Source organism: Zalophus californianus, chromosome 4 (assembly GCF_009762305.2).
Source record: "Zalophus californianus isolate mZalCal1 chromosome 4, mZalCal1.pri.v2, whole genome shotgun sequence".
In the NCBI taxonomy this organism is placed as follows: Eukaryota; Metazoa; Chordata; class Mammalia; order Carnivora; family Otariidae; genus Zalophus; species Zalophus californianus.
Window position 1 is genome coordinate 124,293,684 of NC_045598.1, and position 23,043 is coordinate 124,316,726.

General features: G+C 36.8%; 1 protein-coding gene and 1 pseudogene across 1 annotated transcript; one reads left to right on the forward strand and one right to left on the reverse strand.

The window, feature by feature from the left end:
• Positions 1–2,110: 2,110 nt before the first annotated feature.
• LOC113933098 lies at positions 2,111–2,707 on the forward strand (annotated as a pseudogene).
• Positions 2,708–9,608: 6,901 nt separating this feature from the next.
• Positions 9,609–9,987, reverse strand: LOC118356912 (60S ribosomal protein L35a-like). Its single transcript, XM_035727231.1, has one exon. The coding sequence runs from the start codon at positions 9,939–9,941 to the stop codon at positions 9,609–9,611; it is 333 nt and encodes a 110-aa protein (XP_035583124.1). The 5' UTR covers positions 9,942–9,987.
• Between the last annotated feature and the right edge of the window lie 13,056 nt (positions 9,988–23,043).

A 23,043-nucleotide genomic window follows, 5' to 3' on the forward strand; every position in this document is an offset into this window, starting at 1 on the left:
GTTACAAAGATGGAGTCCTCATGAATGGGATTAGTGTCCTTATAAAAAACAGACATCAGACAGAGGATCTCCTGCCTGGTGAGGATCCAGCAAGAAGGTGAGAAGACTGGCTATCTGCAAACCAGAAAGAGTTTCCCCAGCACATCTTGATCTGCTGGCACTGTGATCTTGGACTTCCCAGGCTCTAAACTGTATGAAATCATGTTAATTGTTAAGGCCACCCATTCTATGGTATTTTTGTTATTGCAGCCCAAACTGAGATACCACCATACAAATATATTTCAATAAAACTGGTTAATGTTGAGAAAATAGTTAAGCAATTTATTTCAAATGAACTGTCAGAGACTATATCTCTATGCCCCTAATAAAAGTATAGCAAATTTGATTGCATATGGAGAATAGAGACCAATATCAAATATAGCTAAATATCTAAAATGTAAAGTCACATTTTTCTTGTGAAAATAATAGATTTAATTGTCTTTACTGTACATGAAAAAGAAGATTCTACAGGAACACATAAGCATAGCATACTCTAATATAGGGGCCTTTACTACTATGTTGCTTAGCACTTCCCTACCTTAAAATTTCAGAGTATGTGGCTAGACACTACCCTTATTAATACTCACATTCAGGAAATGTTTCCTGGCTCCTGCCTGTGGGCCAGCTACCATTCAAGAGGCTGAGGAATATGGGAGTACAAGTTTCTCTCCTTGTGCAACTTATATAGCAAGAGGAGAGGCGACATTACACATGTAAAAAAAAAAAGATAAAAGATAATTACAGACTGTGATAAATTGGAAGAAAAGAAGGAAGAATTAAAATGATAAATCATGTCTTTAAATAGTGTGGTCAAGAAAAGCTATTTTGGAAACTAAGGAAAGAGGAGGCAGCTTGTAGAGATGCATGAGAAGACTTTTCTAAGCAGAAAGAATAAGTGCAACAGTTTTAAGGCAAATACTAACTTGATTATTTCTCCTTTTGAAGAACTAAAAAAAAAGGCCAGAGTGGCTGAGGGAAAACTCTGCTCCTGATTTGTGCTTTCAGCTCCTTGACCTCCTATGGCAAACAACCAGAAAATTGGACAAAATATAAGAGAAAAACTTGTTTTTAGACATTTAAAAACAGGCAGTGCAACATGGTTACTTCTAAGAGAAAAGAAACACATGAAGTGACTTCTGTCATTGCCTCAGCTTCCTGCTTACAGTCTACAGACCATTTTTTGGAGGAAGAAAGAACAAAAGCTGAGCACAGCAAGGCTGAGGTAGCTGGACTTGGCATAAAAGAGTACCAGACAGGAAGGAGCTATATGTAAAAAGAGCTCCAAAAACCTGAAAGAGGCCTTCTTGAGTATTTGTTTGAATATAAAATTGCATTATGTTCAAGGTAAAACTTCATAATGCCAAACAAAGCACTTGGGGAAGCTAAATGATTTCCAGAGCTCAGGCAGAGCAGGGAGACATTTGATTTCCCATAAGCCAAGCAGAAATAGTCTGTTGAATACCCAGGGCATTAGAGTTCAGTAGAGAAGGGTCATGTTTTAGAAATAGGGCTAATAAAGGGACATGCCTCAGAAATGGTCCTAGAATAAAGGTTTCTTTAGATCCACAAAGGATTAAGTTGCACTACCTGCCAAAGCAAGAAAATTGTTAAAGAAAAATAACAAAATCCAGATACTCAAGACAAATGAAGAAGCAGAAAACTCTAAGCCATAGCCAGAAGTGAAATCAGTCAACAGAAGCAGGCCCATAAATATCATAGATGATGGACTTAGTAATCAAGAACTTTAAAATAATATTATAGATATGCTTAAGATCTTATTAAAGAAATATAGGAGGATAAGGAGGAGAGTAATAGAAACTATTTTGAACTTCAAAAACTGAAGAACACTATCTGAAATAAAAATTCAGTAGACGGGTAGATTAGACACTGCAGAAAAAAAGATCATTACATTTGAAAACATAATATTAGAAATCATCAAATCCAAAGCACACAAAATAAAATGCTAAGAACAATTCCCAGAGAATAAAAGTATTAGTCTCAGTGATTTCTATGACAATATTGCATGGTCTAAAATGCATGTAATTAGGCTGGAGCCACCTCTGCCTGCAACATGTTGAAGGTAATTCAGAGGTCTGTGGAGGCAACCAGCCTGAGTCCGCTCGCTTTCAAAGTTTATGCATCACTTAAAAAGGACTCATCTCACAAAACTTTCACGAAGGTTAATAAGCTTTCACTGTACTCCGTTCCTGAGGGTCAATCTAAATACGTGGAGGAGCCAAGGACCCAACTTTAAGAAAGCATCTCACATCTCCAACATTATTGTGAGCCATATACAAGTTGGTGTCAGGAAATACACCGACAAACTAAGCCTCAGATGCAGAGCTTGGCTCAGTGGGGGTTAGATAGCTATGGATATCTCTAAAATGCACCTCTTGGATTTTTTCCAAGACCTGGTATTGTTGGTTTTGCTGGCATTGTTGGACTTCTTTTGGCTAGAGGTTCAAAAATAAAGAAGCTCCTGTATCCACCTGGGTTCATGGGATTAGCTGCCTCTCTTTTTTATCCACAACAAGCTGTCATATTTATCCAGGTCAGTGGGGAAACATTATATGTCTGGGGTTTACAAGGATATACAGTCGTAGAAGATTTGTGGAAGGACAACTTTCAAAAGCCAGGAAATGTGAAGCATTCACCTGGAAATAAGTAGAATGCTCTATGCTCTGCCAATTTTAATCTGTTATAGGTAAACATTGGAAACTCCATGCAGTAAACCAGTATTTCTATAGAAGAACAGTAGAGAAGAGTCAGTACTGAATGTAGTAAATTGGTTTTCTTCTTCAGGAAAAACCATACTAGGTTTCTTTGTTACCTTGGGTGATGCCATACTACAAGGGGACTAATCAGAAATCCTTTCACTTAGAGATAATGCCTCAAAACTCCTTGTTCTCATGTTGTTATTTATGTATATAATTAAAATTCAAAGTTAAAAAAATAAATAAAATAAAATCCACATAATTAGAGACACATAAAAAGGGAAGCAGAAAAATATCTCAAGACATTTGCTGAAAATTTTCCAAATTTGATGAAAACTAAAAATACAGATGCAATTAGCTCATCAAACTCCAAAATAACACAAAGAAACCCACAAGAAAAAGCATCATAATTAAATTATTAAAATCCAGTAATAAAGACAAAATTTTAAAAGCAAGTGAAGAAAGCATAGACGTTGCATAGAACAAAGATAAGAATAGTTGCCAATTTTTAGCAAGAAACATCGCAAGCAAGAAGACTATATATACAGTGACATCTTTAATGTGCTGAAAGAAAATATGGCAGCCAAAATACCTGGCAAAAAAAGAAATGAAATAAAGACATGTTCAGACAATCAGACAAACAAAAGCTGAGAAAATTTTAAAATAACAGACCTGCTCTAAAATAAATGATAAAGAAAATTATTTGGGTTGAAGGAAGATAATACCAGATGGAAACTGGGATCTACACAATGAATGTGTAAGCAAGGGTAATATGTTGGGATATAAAAAGTCAATTTTTCTCATTTTTAAAAATTTCTTCAAAAGACAATTGATTATTGGGTCGCCTGGGTGGCTTAGTCAATTAAGCATCTGCCTTTGGCTCAGGTCATGATCTCAGGGTCCTGGGATCTAGCCCCAGCGTGGGCTTCATGCTCAGCATGGAGTAGCTATGTTAATATCAGACAAAGACTATTATCAGGCTTTAAGACAAGTGATATTATTAGAGATATAGGACATTTATAATGATAAAAGGGTCAATTAACCAAAAATACGTAACAATCTTATATGTGGCTAAAAATAACACCTAAAATACATGAAGCTAAAACTGACAGAACTTAAAGGAGAAAGACAAATCCAGGTGAAGATTTCAACTTCCCTCTCAATGAATCATAGAACATGCATACAGAAAATCAGTAAGTATAAAGAAAATTGAAACAGCATTATCAACCAACTTTTACCTAATTGGCATTTATAGCACAACACACTCAAAAACTACAAAATACACATTCTCCTCATATGCACACAGGACATTTACCAAGATAAATCACATGCTGAGCCATAAAACAAGTCTCAATAAATTTAAAAGGATTAAAATTATACATAGTGTATCCTCTGACTGCAACAGAATTAAAATAGAAAATAATATTGGAAAGATCTCAAGATAACCCAACAATATTTGGAAATTAAATAAAATACTTATAAATAACCTATGAGTCAAAGAAGAAATCAAAAAGAAAATTTTAAAGTATTTTGAACTAAAATAAACAATGACAAAAGCACAATATGCTAAAATTTGTGGGATGGAGCTAAGGTAGTGCTTAGAGGGATTGTTACAACTTTAAATACTTATGTTAGAAAAGAAAAAAGCTTTAAATTTTGAAAGTTAGAAAGAGCAAATTAAGCTTAAAATATGTGGAGGGAAGGAAATAGGGGCACCTGGGTGGCTCAGTCGGTTAAGCACCTGCCTTTGGCTCAGGTCATGATCTCAGGGTCCTGGGATGGAGCCCGCATGGGACTCCCTGCTCAGCAAGGAGCCTGCTTCTCTCTCTCCCTCTGCCCCTCCCTCTGCTTGTGCTCTCTTAAGCTCTCTCTGTCAAATAAATAAATAAATAATCTTAAAAAAAAAGAAGGAAGGAAATAATAAAAATAAGACAGGAATCTATGAACTAGAAAATGGAAATACAGTAGAGAAAATCCATAAAATAAAAGCTGGTTTTGGGGGGGAAACAATAAAATAGATAAAGAGAGAAAACAGAAATTACCTCTATCAGGATAGAAAATGGAACCATCACAGAACCTACAAACATTTGAGGAAGAGTAAAGAAACATTATGAATAATTTTATGCTAATAAATTCAACAACTTAAATAAAAAGGGAAAATTCCTTCAAAGATATAAATTACAAAAATGGACACAGAATTTGGAAATCTGAATGGATGGAAGGCAGTAAATAAAGGAAAGAGTAGTACCAAATGTAGTCAGAGAAGAGGATAGGGATCAGGTAATGCAGAGTTTTATAGGGCAAGATCAGAGTTTAGATTTAAGTCTCAGTGTAAAAGGCCATTGAGAGATTTTAAAGAGCAGTGGTACAATCTTATTTCAGTTTGTAAGTATCACCACTGCTATGAAAACAATGAATTCTAGAGATACAAAATTGAAAGAAAGATGATTGAAGGGAAAAAAAGGGAATTATTTTAGTACTTCAGGCAAGAGATCATGTGGGTTGAACTAGAACAACATTAGTGGAGAGGGAAAGAAGTGGACAGATTCAAGATACATCCCCAGCTTGGCTCACATATTACAGAATTTAAAAAGTACATAACAACATTTCTTACTCAACATAAGAACTGTCTTCCAGAGAAATTTGCATTAAAGCGAATGGTATTTTCCCACTGATTTCCGGAGATGTTTGTTCTCTGAGAAAAATTATTCCCATATATGTAATAAAATTGCAATCAAGAGTGAAGCAATTAAAATATTCAATTTCTCTGATAAGAAAAAAATGGAAATACAACAAAATATTAACAGTGACTATCTCCAGAATGTGGTCTTAATGCCAATTTTGCTTTCACAATTTATGGTTATGATTTTTAAAATGCTATTCTCTTTAAATGACCAAAACATTTTAGGTCAGATATTTTTAAACACTGGAGTTAATTTCTAAAATATAATAGTAAACTACAAAAACATTAGCAATAGTGCTAGTTCTAGAGGAATTATCACTTGATTTGCTCTTCCTAGGATACAGTTCCCACTGAAGATGTAATTAGCCTTAATACTTTAGCATTCGACTATTTTTAATCAGTATTAAGCCATCATAAATTGTGTACATTTTCATAATTTTACCACCACTTTACCAAAAATAAAATACCTATGCTATTTATTTTAGAATCTTTGGATGAATTAAGAAGTATCTAGAAGTACAGACTAAAATAGTCAGCTGTTACTTCCCATTCTATAGCACTAAATAGCTAAGGAAAGTCTGTCCCTTTCCTAAGATAAACATGAAATTCACTTTAAAGGTTTATATGAAGACAGGCTACTGGCCATGAACCCACATAATGCCCTCAGAAGGAAAAAAAAAAAAAAAACAAGCCTTCTAAAAATTCTTGACAGTTTAGGATTAAATAAGAGCTAACATCTTAGTTCATTTCAATCAAATGTTCTTCTCCTTTTCTTCCAACTCAAACATGCATATTCTCACTTAGAGCCTAGAATCAAGCTCAGATTGAGCCAGCCACTAGGAATAAGTTCCATTTCAACTTAAACGAATTTCTATGAACATGCACAAACTAGAGTGGATAGAATTCTTTACCTCTACTTTGTGCATGATAAAAATTTATACATTTTTTATCAATGGTTAAAAAATGAATTTTTGGAGTAAGGGATACTGAATTTTGCTCTACCGCTTACTTATTTTTTTTTTAATGAACTGTAATCTCAGCCAAGCTGTAGTAACCCTTACATTTACATTGGTTGCTAGGATCAGCACCATTCCTGACACATAATTCAGTTACTCTTTTTATTATTTGTGACCATACTAAACAATATAAATGTTTGTGTATTTGTCTGGTCAAAAATAAAAACATCAACCTTTGAAAATGAATATATATGCACTTTAGATTCATACATATGTTATATCTGAGTTTATGAATATAATCAGCATACATTCAGTTTTCAGATGGACTCTGTTCCCACTGCACCCATCATGCTTTTCCCCCTGACATCTTGTAGGATGCTGTGACTGGATGATAATCACCTTGCAAAGCTATTATGTAATTAAGATTAACTTTACAAAACAGCTTATTTGTTCGGTGTATATCCTGTTGACTCTGACATTGTCCCCACCACACTGCTTTTCTTGCTGACCACATGTATACTTATTCCATTCAGTGCTTTTCATTCCTCTTCCCAGCAGGTGTTTTCTGCTTCAGTTACATTTTCTGCCTTCTTGCTCTAATCACCAATGCCTTGTAGCACAATACATCTTCCATCACACCAAAATCAATCCCAAGAGAAGCTAAAAGTTATGTGGATTTGATAAATTTGAGTATGTATAGTGCTTCGCAGTACATCTATAGGATATGCCTTCCTATAAAATAAGCTCACAATTCCCCTTCTCGTTTCCAAGTATTTATAACATCAGGCTTTTCTTCAAGTCAACCTGTATCGCTGCCTAGCATTTTATTGTGGATGAGTAAATCCCCTAAGAGACCTCTAATTTGGGTCTTTAGTGCATTATGCATAGGAAAACAAAATCTAGTAAGTATGCCACCAAGATTAGACAGGGCTCTTAAACATGATACAAACAATACTGTGACATTTCCCTAACTAAAAATAGTCTAACTTTGTATCAGACAAATAATGTCAAGAAGTAATATTTCTGCTAACTACAGTACTTCCAAATTCAACTCTGCATATCTTTATCTTCGATTTTGATTCCTTTTAATTTTTCCTTAATCATTTCCCATTGATATCTCATCAAAGAGATTTAACAGGTAAAAATAGACCTACCCACTCAAGTGTTATACCAGGTTTTGACAGCCTCAGCCAAAATCACAATGCTACCTTTTTTAACTGAAGAAATTAAACTTGTTTTTCTCTGAAACATTGATGAAATCAACTTGTAAAGATGGCAATCTTACTTTACATTACTTATTACCTTGTGTTGTAACTAATGCAAAAAAATGAAGCAAGTTATATAACTGAAAAAATATACTTAATAGTACGGCATTAAAGATGACAATAATTTTGTGGCAGTAAACTAAATTATTTTTCACAAAGAAATATAGCATTAGCTGTTAAATAATGAAACAACTTTATTTAATAAAATGATAGTCAAAATGAAAAACCTAAATAACATTATCCTAATTGTCCCCTTAGTCCTTACTACTCAAAGTATGATCTATGCATTTTTCTCACCCGGGAGTTTATTAGAATCTCAGGCCACAACAAAAACCTACAGAATCAGGATCTTTAATTTAACAAGATCCCCAAGTGATTTGTGTGTATATTAAAGTTTGAAAAACATTATATGAAAAGAAAATCCATTTAACTTGGTTGAAATTGTGGTACCAACTCAAAATATCAGAACACTAAGACCGCTATGTATTCAAAGATATCAGCTAACTGATATTTTAATTCTTAAACATCAAAAAGCAAACATTATTAATACTGAATAAAGTTCTTTACTTATTAGGATAAGTCACCAAGAATCTATGGTTTCTATGGTTATAAAACTTTCATCTCTTTATATTCCTATCTATTCTGTTTTACAGTGTGAATTTCTGCTCTCTGTTTTGTTTTTGTTTTTGTTTTTTTAAGATTTTGTTTATTTACTTGACAGAGAGAGAGAGACAGTGAGAGAGGAAACACAAGCAGGGGGAGTGGGAGAGGGAGAAGCAGGCTTCCCGCCAAGCAGGGAGCCCGATGCGGGGCTCGATCCCAGGACCCCGGGACCATGACCTGAGCCAAAGGCAGACGCTTAACGACTGAGCCACCCAGGCGCCCCTCTGCTCTCTGTTTTGTTAAGGAAAAAATAAGAATCATAAATTAGATGAGAAAGAGTTCATATTTTATCACATATCATTAGTAATTTTTTACTTAAAAATCTAAAATTGATACTTATCTTCACAACACAGGTAAATATCTATACTGGATTTTAGAAAACCAAAATATTGTTTTCCTTTATTGTTTAGAGCATGGGATGTAAATATTTAGAACTGTAAAATATGGCTGTGCCCTGGAATGTTCACAGGAGCCATCACAGGGCTTCAAGAACCCTGAGGACTTTCTCTTTCATCCTAAAACAAGATGATGGCTTAAATTGAATCAAGACAATGAAAGAGTCAAGACAAGAACAGTTAGTCAGACCCTGCTCTCTCATGAAAATTTTCCAAATAAATTTACTTAATTTTGAGGGTGACTAGAACCAACTAGAAGATGATGTTTCTCACCCAAAATCTTTGCCTCACCTAAGACTGTGGAGGTAGACAAGCAAAGATTGGCTGATTTGGGGCCAATCATGGCAGACTGACACTGGATTGTCACTTAGCTGGTTATTGGGGAAATCTCTTACATTGATGTATAACGTTACCATCACTACACCAGTCCCTAGACAGTATGCAAGGGGGTCAAGTCAGAATCATGACTTGATCTATACATGACACTACCTATAAAAATATTTTTTAAAGAGGCATTTTCAAATGACGAAAATATTAAAATAACAAAATACACTGGTTTGATGGAAATCTTTCACTAAAATATCACTAAAAAGATCAGATAAGTACCACCAATTGAAATAAAAACACTAGTTGAATCTATGGTGCTTTGTACTCAGATACAAAGGTTCTGTGGCTCTGAGATAAAATTTAACTGAAATTTATTTAAAATATGGGACAAATACATATATATTTTTATATATAGACATATACATATATTACAATACAATGCATTATGTACACATTAAAATACTTGGGTAATTAAATGTTTTATTTTATAGAATTTAATGCAATAACATTCTAATTTTTTTTTTACAAGAGAACAAATCTACACCTTTATTTACTTTTCATGAAATTTAAATCCTTGAGGGGTACAGCATAACATGGATTCTGTGGCCAATGGCTTTAGCAGGAAGGTTGCTTCGGAATTTGACACGAACCATGCCACTGTTTCCATGAGCACGAGTTACTTTTCCCCAGATTACTCTGGTTTTGTTTGGTTTGCCACCAGGAGTCACTGTGTTGTTCTTTGCTTTGTACACATAAGCACATCTCTTGCCTAGATAGAATTCCGTTTCATCTCGAGCATAAACACCTTCGATTTTAAGAAGAGCTGTGTGCTCCCTCTGGTTCCGGAGACCCCGCTTATAGCCAGCAAAAATGGCCTTGGACCACAGACTTCCAGACATTATTTGGCGTTATAGGAGTCCTGTTCCCAGCAGGCCTCCACAGGCTCCAAGATGGCGGAAAAAGAAGAATAGCATTCTAATCTTAAGGAGGTCAAGGTTCAAAAGACCATTTCACTGTAAAAAGCATCACCAAAATGACTTTGCAGGATTTGAGGTTGACTGGCTCTGTGGAGCTTACTATTAATTCGTTTTTACCTTTGCTAACTAAAGTGGCTATATCTTTCTATTTTTCAATGTCAAAAGTAATCAGCATGCTTCTGGGCTTAGAAAATTATATTCATATACTAATAGGATTTAATTTAAAAAACCACAACCTATTAAATACCGTACCATAATGGGGAAAGGGCTATTATTCTAAGACACAGATGTTGTCATAATCCTACATGAACATCCCACTAAATGTACCTCCTCCTTCTAATCTGTTTTCTTTACATCATTATTCATTCTTGTAACTTCAACTTTATGTAAAATAAACTCCAAATCTACATTTACCCTAAAATCTCCTTATAATTTCCTATTGAAAATTTCCGCATGTTTATCACATGGCCACATCTGACTCACCATCTAAAACAGAACTCATTCATTCATTCTTGCATACAACAATATTTACTGAGCAGTTACTATGTTCTAGAAACTCTTCCAGACACAGGAGATACATCAGTGAATAAAACAGACAAGATCCCCTGAGCCCATGTGGGGATTCCATTATCAACTGGCGGTAAGGCGATACCTAAATACAAAATCACAGTATATACTATGTTGGATGGTTGCAAGTGAAGTGAAGAAATTTATGAATTTTGGAAGGAGACTAAAGAATACCAACACGAGGGGCACCTGGGTGAATACCAAGGTGAGTGAAATTTTAAAGAGGGTTGTCAGTGAGGGACTAGCTGGGTAGTTAACTTTTGAACAAAACCTGAGTCAGGAAGAGGGGATGAAATCTAGTAAACAGGTGGAGGGCTTGGTCATAGATTGGAGCACAAATAGTTCATTTTTAGCAATAAGCTGGAAGGCTGAGTATATTGAGTACAAGTGTGGGTAGGTGGGAAGATGGGTAGTAGGAACTTGTGGATATTCTCTTCCATTTGCTGCTGGGTTTTTTTTTTTAAGATTTTATTTATTTATTTGTCAGAGAGAGAGCACAAGCAGGGGGAAAGTGGTAGGCAGAGGGAGAAGCAGGCTCACCGCTGAGCAGGAAGCCCGATGCGGGACTCAATCCCAGGACTCTGGGGTCATGACCTGAGCCAAAGGCAGATGCTTAACTGACTGAGCCACCCAGGCACCCCTATTTTCCTAGTGCATTAGATCAGTTGCTGCCAAAAGTGAGAATATGGAAAGATGTCTTGGAGACTTGAGGATAAAGGGAAAGAAATAAAATTAGAATCACATTTGATGTTAGAGCTCACTAATTTTGCATTTTTCTTTGCCTCATTCAGTTTTGCAGATATAAGCATGGGGTAGGTAGATATTTAGATGTAACTAGAATTGAGGTTTTGTCAGGTATGTCTACAAAGTGAGATAGTAGCAAGGAAGTTTAGGGAATATGCAAGGGAATGATTATAATGATTATTATGGGAAATTACTATGGGTAAGAAAGAAAGTTTGAGGTCCTATTTGGAGGGAGCCATGGGAAAAGGGTAGAAGGGTCAATGGATATAGGTTCCCATTGAACCAATAAATTGTTGAAGTTGGGTATGTGAGGGAGTAAACCAGGAAATTAGAGCTGAGACTTGCAGAGTAGAATTAATGAAATTGAGATTATGGACAGGTGCCAGATCTTGGCAAATACAAGGTATAGGGCATAACCGTGTGAGAGAGGGACTGAGATGGAGTGGAGGAAAAATCCTTGGAGAGAAGAAGCTTAAGGAACTAAAAAAATGAAAAACAAAAATCAAACAGGATATGAGAAGGGTCATTACAAGATTATTAAAATCACCAAGAATTATGAAGCAGTTTTGGGAATAGTGACAGTGAGCCAGGAGTTGAATGATTAGAGATGACTTTAGGGTTTTCCAATGACAGTGGCAAGGAGTGGCAGATGGTTTGATGACATGGGACTTAAAGCTAGGGAAGCTTGAGAAGGAGGGAGGAAGATGGGCTGGAAGTAGCACTGAGGAGCAAGGAGAATGCTCTCCTAACCTACATGCCTCACAGTAAAATGTTATGGGAGAAAAATGATCAAAATTTGAGAGAGCTCATAAAGAAGCAGTGTCTACAGAAAAAGTCAGGGCCAAATAAAGCAAGAGGGTGAAGGAAAGGGGTTGCTCAAAACTGATGGTGAGTTCTACTAGAAAGGTTTCAGGAATTGGGGTGGGTGACAGATGTGGTCAGAAAAGAGGATGTACAGAGAAATAGGGAGGTGAGAGATGTGATCCCATGAGCAATGAGATCTGTGGGATGAGATGACCCCAGAGTTTGGATTTCTTATTTTTTTTTAAGATTTATTTATTTGAGAGAGAGAGAAAGTGAGCGAGAGGCAGGGGAGGGGCAGAGGGAGAGGAAGAGAGAGTCTCAAGCTGACTCCATGCTGAGTGCAGAGGCTGAAGTGGGGCTCGAGCTCATAATTCTGAGTTCACGATCCTGAAATCATGACCAGAGCCAAAATCAAGAGTCAGATGCTTAAGCTTAACCGGCTGAGCCACACCCCTAGAGTGACCTATTTAAATAGGATTCAAGTCCACAATGAAACTGCTTCTGATCCTCTCAAGGTGGTGGGCAGTGGTGAGATAGAATAGGGGAGGGGAGCAGTGAACAAGAAAGGATAGGGCCAAACATGTGCCCAACCCCTTCTTCCCTCCAGGGCAGCACCTATCTTACCCAGAAAACCAAACTCCAGCTTCTTCTTTGTTCCAGAACACAAAGTAGTGCCATGAGAAACTCAGTCTTCCCAATCCATATCTCAGAATCTGCATTTACAGATAAAAGATATTCTAGAGATCATGAAGCCCTACTCCTTTCATAGGAAGATGAAGATCCCAAAAGGGGATAAAGAATTTGGTAAGATCACAAAGTTCACTACAGGCAGCTGATACTAGGAATCTGATGGCTTTATCCCTGGTCAGATGTTCTTTGTCTTACACAACGTTATGATTTTGGCAGGTTACAATTTTAACAATGAAAGTAATGAGCTATTTTGAAAGATATTTTTAAATGTTTACATAGTATAAAGAACAATGAGTTTATTTCTCAGTTGATAACATCATATAATATTAAGTATTTATGGCATGCTTACCTCTCCTAGGTAATGTGATGATTTTTACACACATTTTCCTTCATTACCACAACAACCCACCAAGGCAGGCTCGGCGTTACCCTTCTTTCACACATAAGCAAACCGAGTCACCAACCCAGTCTCTATTCCAGCCTGCTTGAATGTGCTCAATTCTCTCTTTGTAGACCCACGTAGACTTAAGTCCTCACCAACTGGATATTTTGTTTTTGATTGTTCATTTTTCACTTCTCAGCCCTTTCTGTACCAGCTGACTGTGCACAACCCTTATGGGACCTTCTCCAACTCTTCCATCTCACTTGGTGTCTTCTCTGCTCCTACTCTTGCCTGCCGGATTGGCAGTGTCTGTGGGACCTGTGTACAGCCAGGGACCTGATTTGAGCCCTTTTAGAGAGCCAAATAGAAGTCCATAGTTGCATTTTCAAATACCTCCTGTTCATAGCCCACACATACTCTTGGTTACTTGTACAGAAGCAACTTATTGTCTTTCTCCTACCATGAACTATTCATTTTGCTACTTCTATTTCTAGGACTTTTTTGCTACTTCTATTTCTAGCACTGCCATTCTCCTAGAGCTATAAAGTGGAACCTTAGAGTCATCTTTTCTTTCCTCTTCTCCCCACTCTATTACATTAGTTTCAAATTTGTTTCAAAGTTCAATACATTATACTCCTTTCCATTCCAACCTCTGTTATACCTCCAGGCCTTCATTACCTGTTCACTATGCTTTTTTTTAATATTTTATTTATTTATTTGAGAGAGAGAGCACGAGGCAGGCGGGGGGTCAGAGGGAGAAGCAGACTCCCTGCTGAGCAGGGAGCCCGATGTGGGACTCGATCCTGGGACTCCAGGATCATAACCTGAGCTGAAGGCATTCACCTAACCAACTGAGCCACCCAGGCGCCCCCTATGCTTTTTTAAGAGAGTAGTCCTTTCTCTTATTTTTCTACATTTCCATTAGTCCTGTTAGTTCTATGGTCAATTAACTTTCCCAAAGCTCTGATCCAAACATGATACCTCCTATTTCTAAAACCTTCAATAATTGCTCGTATGTAAGACTTTTCATAATACCTTTCCCATCTTCCTTCTAAGAGTTTACATTTCTTCTATGTACCAGCCAAACTGAACTGTTTCTAGGACATATTCTTCTATTTCATGTCTCTGTTTCTGCAGTCCACTCCACTTGGAAAAAGCACCTCTCTTAATCCCCCTGTTAAGATTTTATCCACTCACCTCTGTCTATCTTAATTGTCACATACTCTTGATTCCCTAAACTGATTTGATCTCTACCCACTTTGAAGGCCCTCAAGAAGTATACCTCTATACCACAATTATGGGATTGCTTTGCATTATAGTTTTTTGTTCATGAGCTGACTTCAAATATTTGAAAGTCTGTTATGCGGACAAGAGATTAAACTTGTTCCACAAATCTCCAGTGTAAAACCAAGACTAACGACAAAGCGATACAAAAAACAGCTTTTAGTTCTACATAGGAAAGAATTTTCTGACCTTCAGAGTTGTATTGGGCTGCCTCTGAAAAGAGTACATTCGCTGTCATTATAATGTTCAAACATAGATTCAAAAACTACTTTCAGCAGATGTAGTAGAAAAAATACATGAATTGGACCAGATGGTCAGTAACTGTACCTTACAAGCCAGTGATTTTTTTTTAATTTTATGTTTCTAAAGGCACTTCAGAAACCCAACTTAAATATAATCTTGTCATATACTGGTAGGATGAATCTACTATTACTTTCCTTTAAATCTACTACTGCTCAACTCCCCAATATCAGAATAAAAAGAATTCATTCAGACAACAAACTTATAAAGTTAGGAGTGCAACCAAGAAAGGAGAGATAGATCTTCATTCTTTAAAAAATTTAACAATACTGTTTTATAAATAATACCCTGCCCCTTGAATATAGATATGTAAATAATAGCCTGGCTCTTCCTTGAATATCCACTTCACAAATTACTTCTTAAGTGTTTTATAAAATCTGTGATAGTCTTTTTCTTTTTTTGTATTATTGTCTTTCATAATATGACAACAGAATGCTAAAGACTGCAATATCAACTGTAAAGTCGTTTTACCCCACTTGACTCTTTGCATATCACATACTTGGGACCTGAAGTAAATATAGTGCATATGCATACTTTTGACATGCAAAGGGATTTTCTAGTATCTCTTTTTATATAACTTGATTTGACAACAGTGACAGATGATTATGATAGTCTTGGAAATTTACAGTGAATTCCTTATCAGAAATGTGAATTTCCTTTCAAAGTAGAAATTTAAAAATAATTTAAACCACTAAAGGAAACATTTCTTAGAAAGTAACTGTTTTAATCTTTATAGATAAACAGACAAAGTCTAGGAACAGTCAATAGACACAAGGAAAAAACCTAACATGTAAGCAAACACATAGAAAAAAATGTTCAACCACGCTAATTATTAAATAAATTTATATTAAAACAGTGAGATACCATTTCACACCTATCAAATTAGCAAATATTTTTAAAACAATACTCAGTATTGCTGTGGCTATAGTGAATCTAAAGTACATTGTTGTTGGTATTATAAATTAGCATAATATTTCTGGCAGTTATTTGGCAGTACATATTAAAATCCATTAAATTTCCTTATTCTTTGACCTAAGAATTGGAAATTTCAGGATGTATCTAATGAAATGACAAAGAAAAACCTGTTTGCATAGGCATTCATTGCTATATCAGTAACAACATAAAATTTCCAATTATAGGCAAGTGTTTTCAGATAATACTTCCACTGAGTTAAATATTAAACAGCCATTAAAAAGTATAATTTAAGAAAGTATATAACAATACTGAAAAAAATGATAGGCATGTGATTAAGCATAAAGAACAAAATTCAGAATAATACCTATACTATTATTACAATTCTGTATAATTTATGCTATATGGACAACAATTAGAGAGAAAATTTTATTCTTGCAAGAGCGATATGGAAAAAAACTATGTGCCTTTTACATTTGCTACATTACCATGCATGCCATTTCTTTATAAAAGTAACAGCAATATTACACTTAGTCTTACTATGTGGATCAGTGGTGAGTAGAATCCTCAGCTAGTCATATCAAACCCCTTGGTGTCAGATATTTTAGTGTGCATTATAAAGCTCTGGAAATAGGTTCTCTTCAAGTTCTTTCTAGTTTTATTATTCCAAGATTCCAAATGATTGGAAATGAGGAGTGTATAGGGAAGTCTCTGTTAGTTGAGGAAACTTAGCTTTTCCTAATAGTGAAGATAAATTATAAGATCTTAAAAGCACCTGAAAGTGGCAGATAAACTTCATTTGAGGCCACAGTAATAGTTACCCCGTATTAGGTGCCAACGATGTACCAGACACTTAACTTGTACTTTATTTTTATTGCCTCATTACTTGAAACAATTCTGTGAGTTTATTTCTCCCTGTTTTCTGGAGGAATAGGTTGAAGCAAAAGAGAAAATAAGAAATTTGCTTAAAGGGGTGCCTGGGTGGCTCAGTTGGTTAAGCATCTGCCTTTTGCTCAGGTCATCATCCCAGAGTCCTGAGATGGAGCCCCCCATCAGGGTCCCTGCTGAGCAGGAAGTCTACTTGTCTCTCTCCCTCTGCCCTCACCCCGCCTCCCCGTTGGTACTCTCTCTCTCTCTCTCTCTCTCTCTCTCTCTCTCTCGCACGCTCATGCTGTCTCTCTCAAATAAATAAATAAGATCTTTAAAAAAAATTTTACCTAAAGTCACACAGATCTTATTGGTAGGTCTAGAATTTGAATTCAAATCTATTTCCTCTCCTGTTCATGTTCTTTGCATTTTAATAGACTACCTCCCAGAGAGTGTCATTTTAGAAGAAATATTCCAACTTCAATCCTTTCCAAGTTAGTCCCTGCACCAGACTGTTACAAACCAACAAGGGTATCTGGAGTCACTGTAGCCTAACTTCTGAGCACTGGCCTAACATGCTGTTAAAGCCAACATTTCTGTTATTCCGTGGAATAGACCACCATCTCATGCCCTTGATTATCCACTGATGGAAACCTCTGATGAAAGTCTAGCTTTTTCTAGGCACAGATGCAAAGTTTGAGGACTTTTTTTTCTCTATTCTCACTCTCTTTTATCCAGAGTAGTAAAATTTTAACAGTGGTCAAAACAATCATGTCAAAGGAGTATTTAACAGTGTTAAAAAAAACAAAGTTCAACTGAGTAAATTTAAAGACTTAATTGGCTTTATTCAACATTCCATGAGTCTACCCAATAAATAGAAAGAAGCTCTGAGGAGCTATACTAAATGGAAGACTTTTATAAGCAGGAAGAAGGCTAACAAGAAAGTTAGCAGCAAAAGTGGATTGTTTCAGTCCCTCACCTTCCTTTGAGGGACAGCAGGAGCCTATCAGGCAGATTACCTCACCAGTGCTGACCAGGAAATTCCAGTCTGAATGGTTAAGATTACATTCCTGGAGAGGCTGAAATTTTATTTAAGTTAGGTATTAAGTCCTGGTTTGGTGACTGTGGGCTTAGCACAAGCAACTCCATTTTGGGCCTGTTGTCGCTTTTTAAACAATATCCCCTTTTATGGGCACCTGGGTGGCTCAATTGGTTAAGCAACTGCCTTCGGCTCAGGTCATGATCCTGGAGTCCCAGAATCAAGTCCCACATAGGGCTCCCTGCTTGGTGGGGAGTCTGCTTCTCCCACTGACCCTTACCCCTCTCATGCTGTCTCTCTCATTCTCTTTCTCAAATAAATAAATAAAGTCTTTAAAAAAAATAAACAATATCCCCTTTTTGATCAGACTCAGCTAAACCGAGAGATGTGATTGAAGTTGAAGGCATGAGTGTCATTCCCTGCTACTGCTCTGAAGTTCTCAAAATTTTTGTCTGATCCTCTGTGTGGTATTCACAGATAACATTTTGTTGTTGTTGTTGAATCTCTGTGTCATGAATTCAGGTTAACTTTTTTTTTTTTTTGTCAGTCATTTCCTTCATTCCTTTTTTGATGTTCCAGTTTAAAGGAGATCATTGGCTTGGTGGTTAGTGGCTGCAAACATATATTTAAAACTTTTGAGAAAATATAGTGCCCTGGGGAGATTACTATGATCATTATATGCAGGATAATTCCCAATGTCTGGAGTACACTTCAGAGCCATGGTCCCCAAGATCCAAATCAAGCAAAATCAAATAAGTCAAAGAAAAACCACATTGAAGGAGTCACTTCCTTAAGCCAAGTGGATTGTTCAGTAATCTTATGTAGCTGAGTTTTCACTTGTCCAGAAATATTAATTCAGATGCAATAAGTGGTGTTGGTCAGAGCACAGACACTCCTTGTTCAGCTGAAAGATAATCAAGGGCTGTCCTATTAGCTAGAACAACCTTGGCCAGAAAGTCTAAGGATCTTTTTGGGCAGCTACTGCTTTTGCCAAAGATTCTGCAATATTTTCTAGAGTTAAGGAGAGATTCCTGATCATAGTCTCATTTGTACTCTTCCCTAAGCAGGGAAGTAGGGTCCTGCCAAAGGAAGTGAATTCTGAATCATAAATGCCTCCTGATGGGTCCTTTCCAACTCAATGACGTAAATTCAAGGGAGTTGACAAATGAGGTGTCTCAGTTTGTTTGTGAACAGTCAGACACACAGTTAGATAACCTAAGAGGCATTCTTTAATTTTACACCAGCCATCTAGGCATTCATTGGCCCAAGAAGAATGATAACCACCACAATAAACACATATTCTGTTGCAGCACAACCACGCCTGCTAAGGTGGCACTGTGAATGGGTTCTAGCATTGTGGACAGATCAGTTTTTGATGGCAAATCCAGCAGTCTGAAAGGTTACCCTCCCCCCTTGGCAATGGCCTGAGATACTATTATCTTTCTAGGCCAGAGAAAAGCAAAAATGGACAAAAGAATCATAAAGACTTTCATGGTGTAAGAATGAGGAAAAGTATTGGTCAGAGAGAGAAGGAAGAATGAAAAAAATGTTCTTGATCTGACATCTAGGGAGGAAGCAGTCTACATTGATGTCAGCTACTTCTCTTCTTTATCAATTTGATTCTGAGGACTACAACTGTACTCCCTTTATAATTGGGAGATGTGGTCCCAACATTCAAGCCCCTGAAGTTTGTGGCCATCTGGATAGTGAGGACTAGTGAGGACTTGTTATAGTTCCTTTCAAGGAGATTCAAAGGCAATCTGTGCTCTTAATGATTCCAAAACAGAAGGATAGGAGAAAATTTTAAAAGTTTGGAGAGACGTAGCCAGATATTTGAGAAAACAAGAAGAATTCAGAATCCAGTCCGCTTTATAGGTAAATGAAAAACCTTCAAAAGCATTTAACAGGCCTAGAAGCTAATGTCTACAAAAGTGCAAACATAATTCTTCTCTCTACAATCACCCCCAATTTTTACCAAGATAATCACACTAAAACTAAATTGTTTGTATTAAACTTGGTCTGATAATTTACGTAAGTGTGGCCAAAATTGTAACTGACCATATAAGTTCTTTTTAAAGACTGTTTTGCTGGAACTTTTCATAAGGAATCTCAGATTGAACTCTTAAAAGTTTCTGAGGCCAAGAGGCCAAGCCAGGGACTCATCATCAGATTATACTGCATTACCTACAGTTAGGGTGAATTTCTCTCTTCTTGTAGTCCCCCCAAGTATCCTGAGGTTCCTGACCTTCCTTACTTACCTGGTAAAACTGTTCGGAACCAAGACCCAGGCCAATTTTTCCAAGCATTTCCTTAAAGCTCTCTGGTCATATGTGAGTCTATATTCATCTCTCTCAAATATGACATTCCTGTCAAAGCCATGGTACTATATAGCCAATGTTTCCAGCTGTGTCCCATTACAAAGAGAATAGATTCTTACTGAACTTATGCAAATAATTAACTATATTTTCATGAAATTAAAATAGGTATCCTTGTCTAACTCAGGAACCCTTGCTTTCAAGTACACTTCTTAAATGAACAATCTTGTCTAATTAGAATGTTTCCCATAATGGCCATTGTAATTCTACGCTGATTTTATTTAGATTTTGCCATTTTTGTAGCTATTTATAGCTTCTGGGACCACAGATCTTACACGTAAAATAAGCAGGTGTGCTGGAAGGTGGCCCACTCAACTCTGGAATTTAAGGATCTCATCTTTTTTTAGCTAAGCCTTTGGGTACCTCAGAGCCAAACTAATATCTAAGAGGGATGTGCTGCTGAGTTGGAGACTGTGTGATGTTTCACAGTGTACCTCACTGCACAGAAATTTTGAGGTTGGCAGTGTCAATCTAACCTGTTTCATGACCAACTTATCTTAACATGGGAATTTCAGAGTTAGGTGCAGAGCACTCTAACAGCTTTTAAGTTCTGACCCATGCCCACCAATTTTGCAACTTTTGGCCTCAGAGAATTCCATTAACAATAACTTTATCCACACAAAACAAGGGCACCTTAACACACCAGCAGTAACCAAGAGATGCTAGTGCAGGCTGGCCAAGCAAAAACCCTGTGTGCACCACAAACAATTCCGAACACGGACCCTCGGACTATGGAAAGTACTCACAGCAGACCCAGCAAATGGGGAACTATGGGCTAAACCACCAGCAGTTCCAAACAAATGGGGAACTGTGGACTATCCCACCAGCAGTTCCCAACATGGAATGTGGGGACTGAACCAAGGGTTGGGGTTTCCCAATCAAACAGGGAATTGCAGTCTAAACTACCACAGTTCCCAACATGGAACTGTGGAAAGCCAATTAGATCAGGAGCTCAACTCAAAAAGAGCAGAGGTCAGAACTAAATGGAACTTACCCATGGCCATCAGAAACAGCAAGGAAGACAACTCAAAGGATTCACAAGTACCATGTCTCTGTTTCTTGTTGACCCCAAAGCCATCAGAAGTTTTCCTTCAGATTCTGACCCTGCCAAAAAATCTGTTAAAAAAAACAACAAACTTTAACTGAGTAAATTTAAAAATCTAATGGGCTTTATTCAATAACTCATGAATTGGCAGCATCCCATCCAGTAAGTAGAAAGGAACTCTGAAGAGCTGTACAAAAGGGAAGACATTTATGGAAGTTGGGACAAGGAAGTTAGCAGCAAAGAATGGATTGTTTCAGGAAAGGTCACCTTCCTTTGAAGAATGGCAGGGTTCTATCAGGCAGATTATCTCATTATCCTTTGACCAGGTAATTTCAGTGTGGCTGGTTAAGATTACATTCCCAGAGAGGCTGAAACTGCAACTAGGTAAGGTATTCTCAGTTTGGTGATGTGGACTTAGCACAACTGAGTCTATTTTGGGTCTGCTGTCTCTTTTTTAACACAGTGAAATCTCAGGGAATAACCAATTAATTGGCAAGGTACTAAAGGGAAGTAAACTATTGGAATTCCTGTACTTAAATAATTTAGGTAGCCTCATATTCTTCCTTGGAATAACATGTGATGTCAAAGTTCTTTTTTTAAGAGAGAAGAAAATAACTTACAATGTTGTGATCATGGGAAAAATATGAATTGAGAGATATCCTTTAAAACTTTTAAAATTAGGGAGGACTAGAGTAAAATGAGAACAAGCTCATTTGCCACAACACTAGAATAATGGATTATCCCTGGGAAAAAAATTTTTTAAAGATTTTATTTATTTACTCATGAGAGACAGAGAGAGAGAGAGGCAGAGGGAGAAGCAGGCTCCCAAGGAGCAGGGAGCCCGATGCGGGACTCGATCCCAGGACTCCAGGATCATGACCTGAGCCGAAGGCAGACGCTTAACCATCTGAGCAACCCAGGCGCCCTTATCCCTGGGAAAATTTTAAGGGATAATTTTAAGTCCTAAAACTACTACTGGTAACTCTAAGCATTTGGAACTTGTTATCTATTTGTAAATGAATGAAATATAAATAGGCTCAAGAAGATCTACAATAAGATAAGTAGATAACTACATATCAGTTTAGGGGTAAAATGAAAACTTTGGGGGAATTTTGTATCTCACAAGTTAAGGCAGCCACATCTTCCCATGAAACATAACTGGTGAGCATAACTCAGGTTCAATGCAGCAGTTCTCATGTTTCATTTATGCCTATGAGTATATAGTTACTAGTAGTTCATATATATGTAGGAATTTACTTTTATATGTGTAATTAAGTCAACATTACTATGTTGTTTGGGAAATGCATGTGTAACCAGGTAAGCAGAAAGCTTTCCTTGTAACCTGTAAACCTTTAAATTCACACATTCTGTTCCTTTACATAGCATTCTGTTCTTTGACATAGCATTCTTCAGGTCAATTGTTTCTTTTAGGTATGAATCTTCATCTCCTCTTTGGAAGCCTACATAATGTTTTAATTTCTAGGCATTACTTTTTTTAAGATTTTATTTATTTATTTCAGAGAGAGAGAGTGCAAAGTGGGGGGGAGGGGCGGGGGAGGGGGAGAAACAGACTCCCCACTGAGCAGGGAGCCCAAAGTGGGACTCGATCCCAGGACCCTGGGATCATGACCTGAGCCAAAGGGAGATGCTGAACCAAATGAGCCACCCAGGTACCCCATAGGCATTATTTTTTAGTGCAGTTTTATGATTACAGAAAAACTGAGCAGAAAGTACAGAGTTCCTGTATATCCTCTCATCCCTCTCACCCCTCCCACATCCACACACACCTTTTCCCTATTATTAACACTTTCCATTAGTGTGGTACATTTGTTACAAGTGAAGAGCCAATATTGTTACATTATCATTAACTAAAGTCCACAGTTTAAATTAAGGTTCACGCTTCTTATTGTGCATACCATGAGTTTTGACAAATATATAATGACATGTATCCACCATTATAGTATCATGCAAAATAGCTTCAAAGCCCTAAGCACCCCTAAGCCCACGTATTTTAA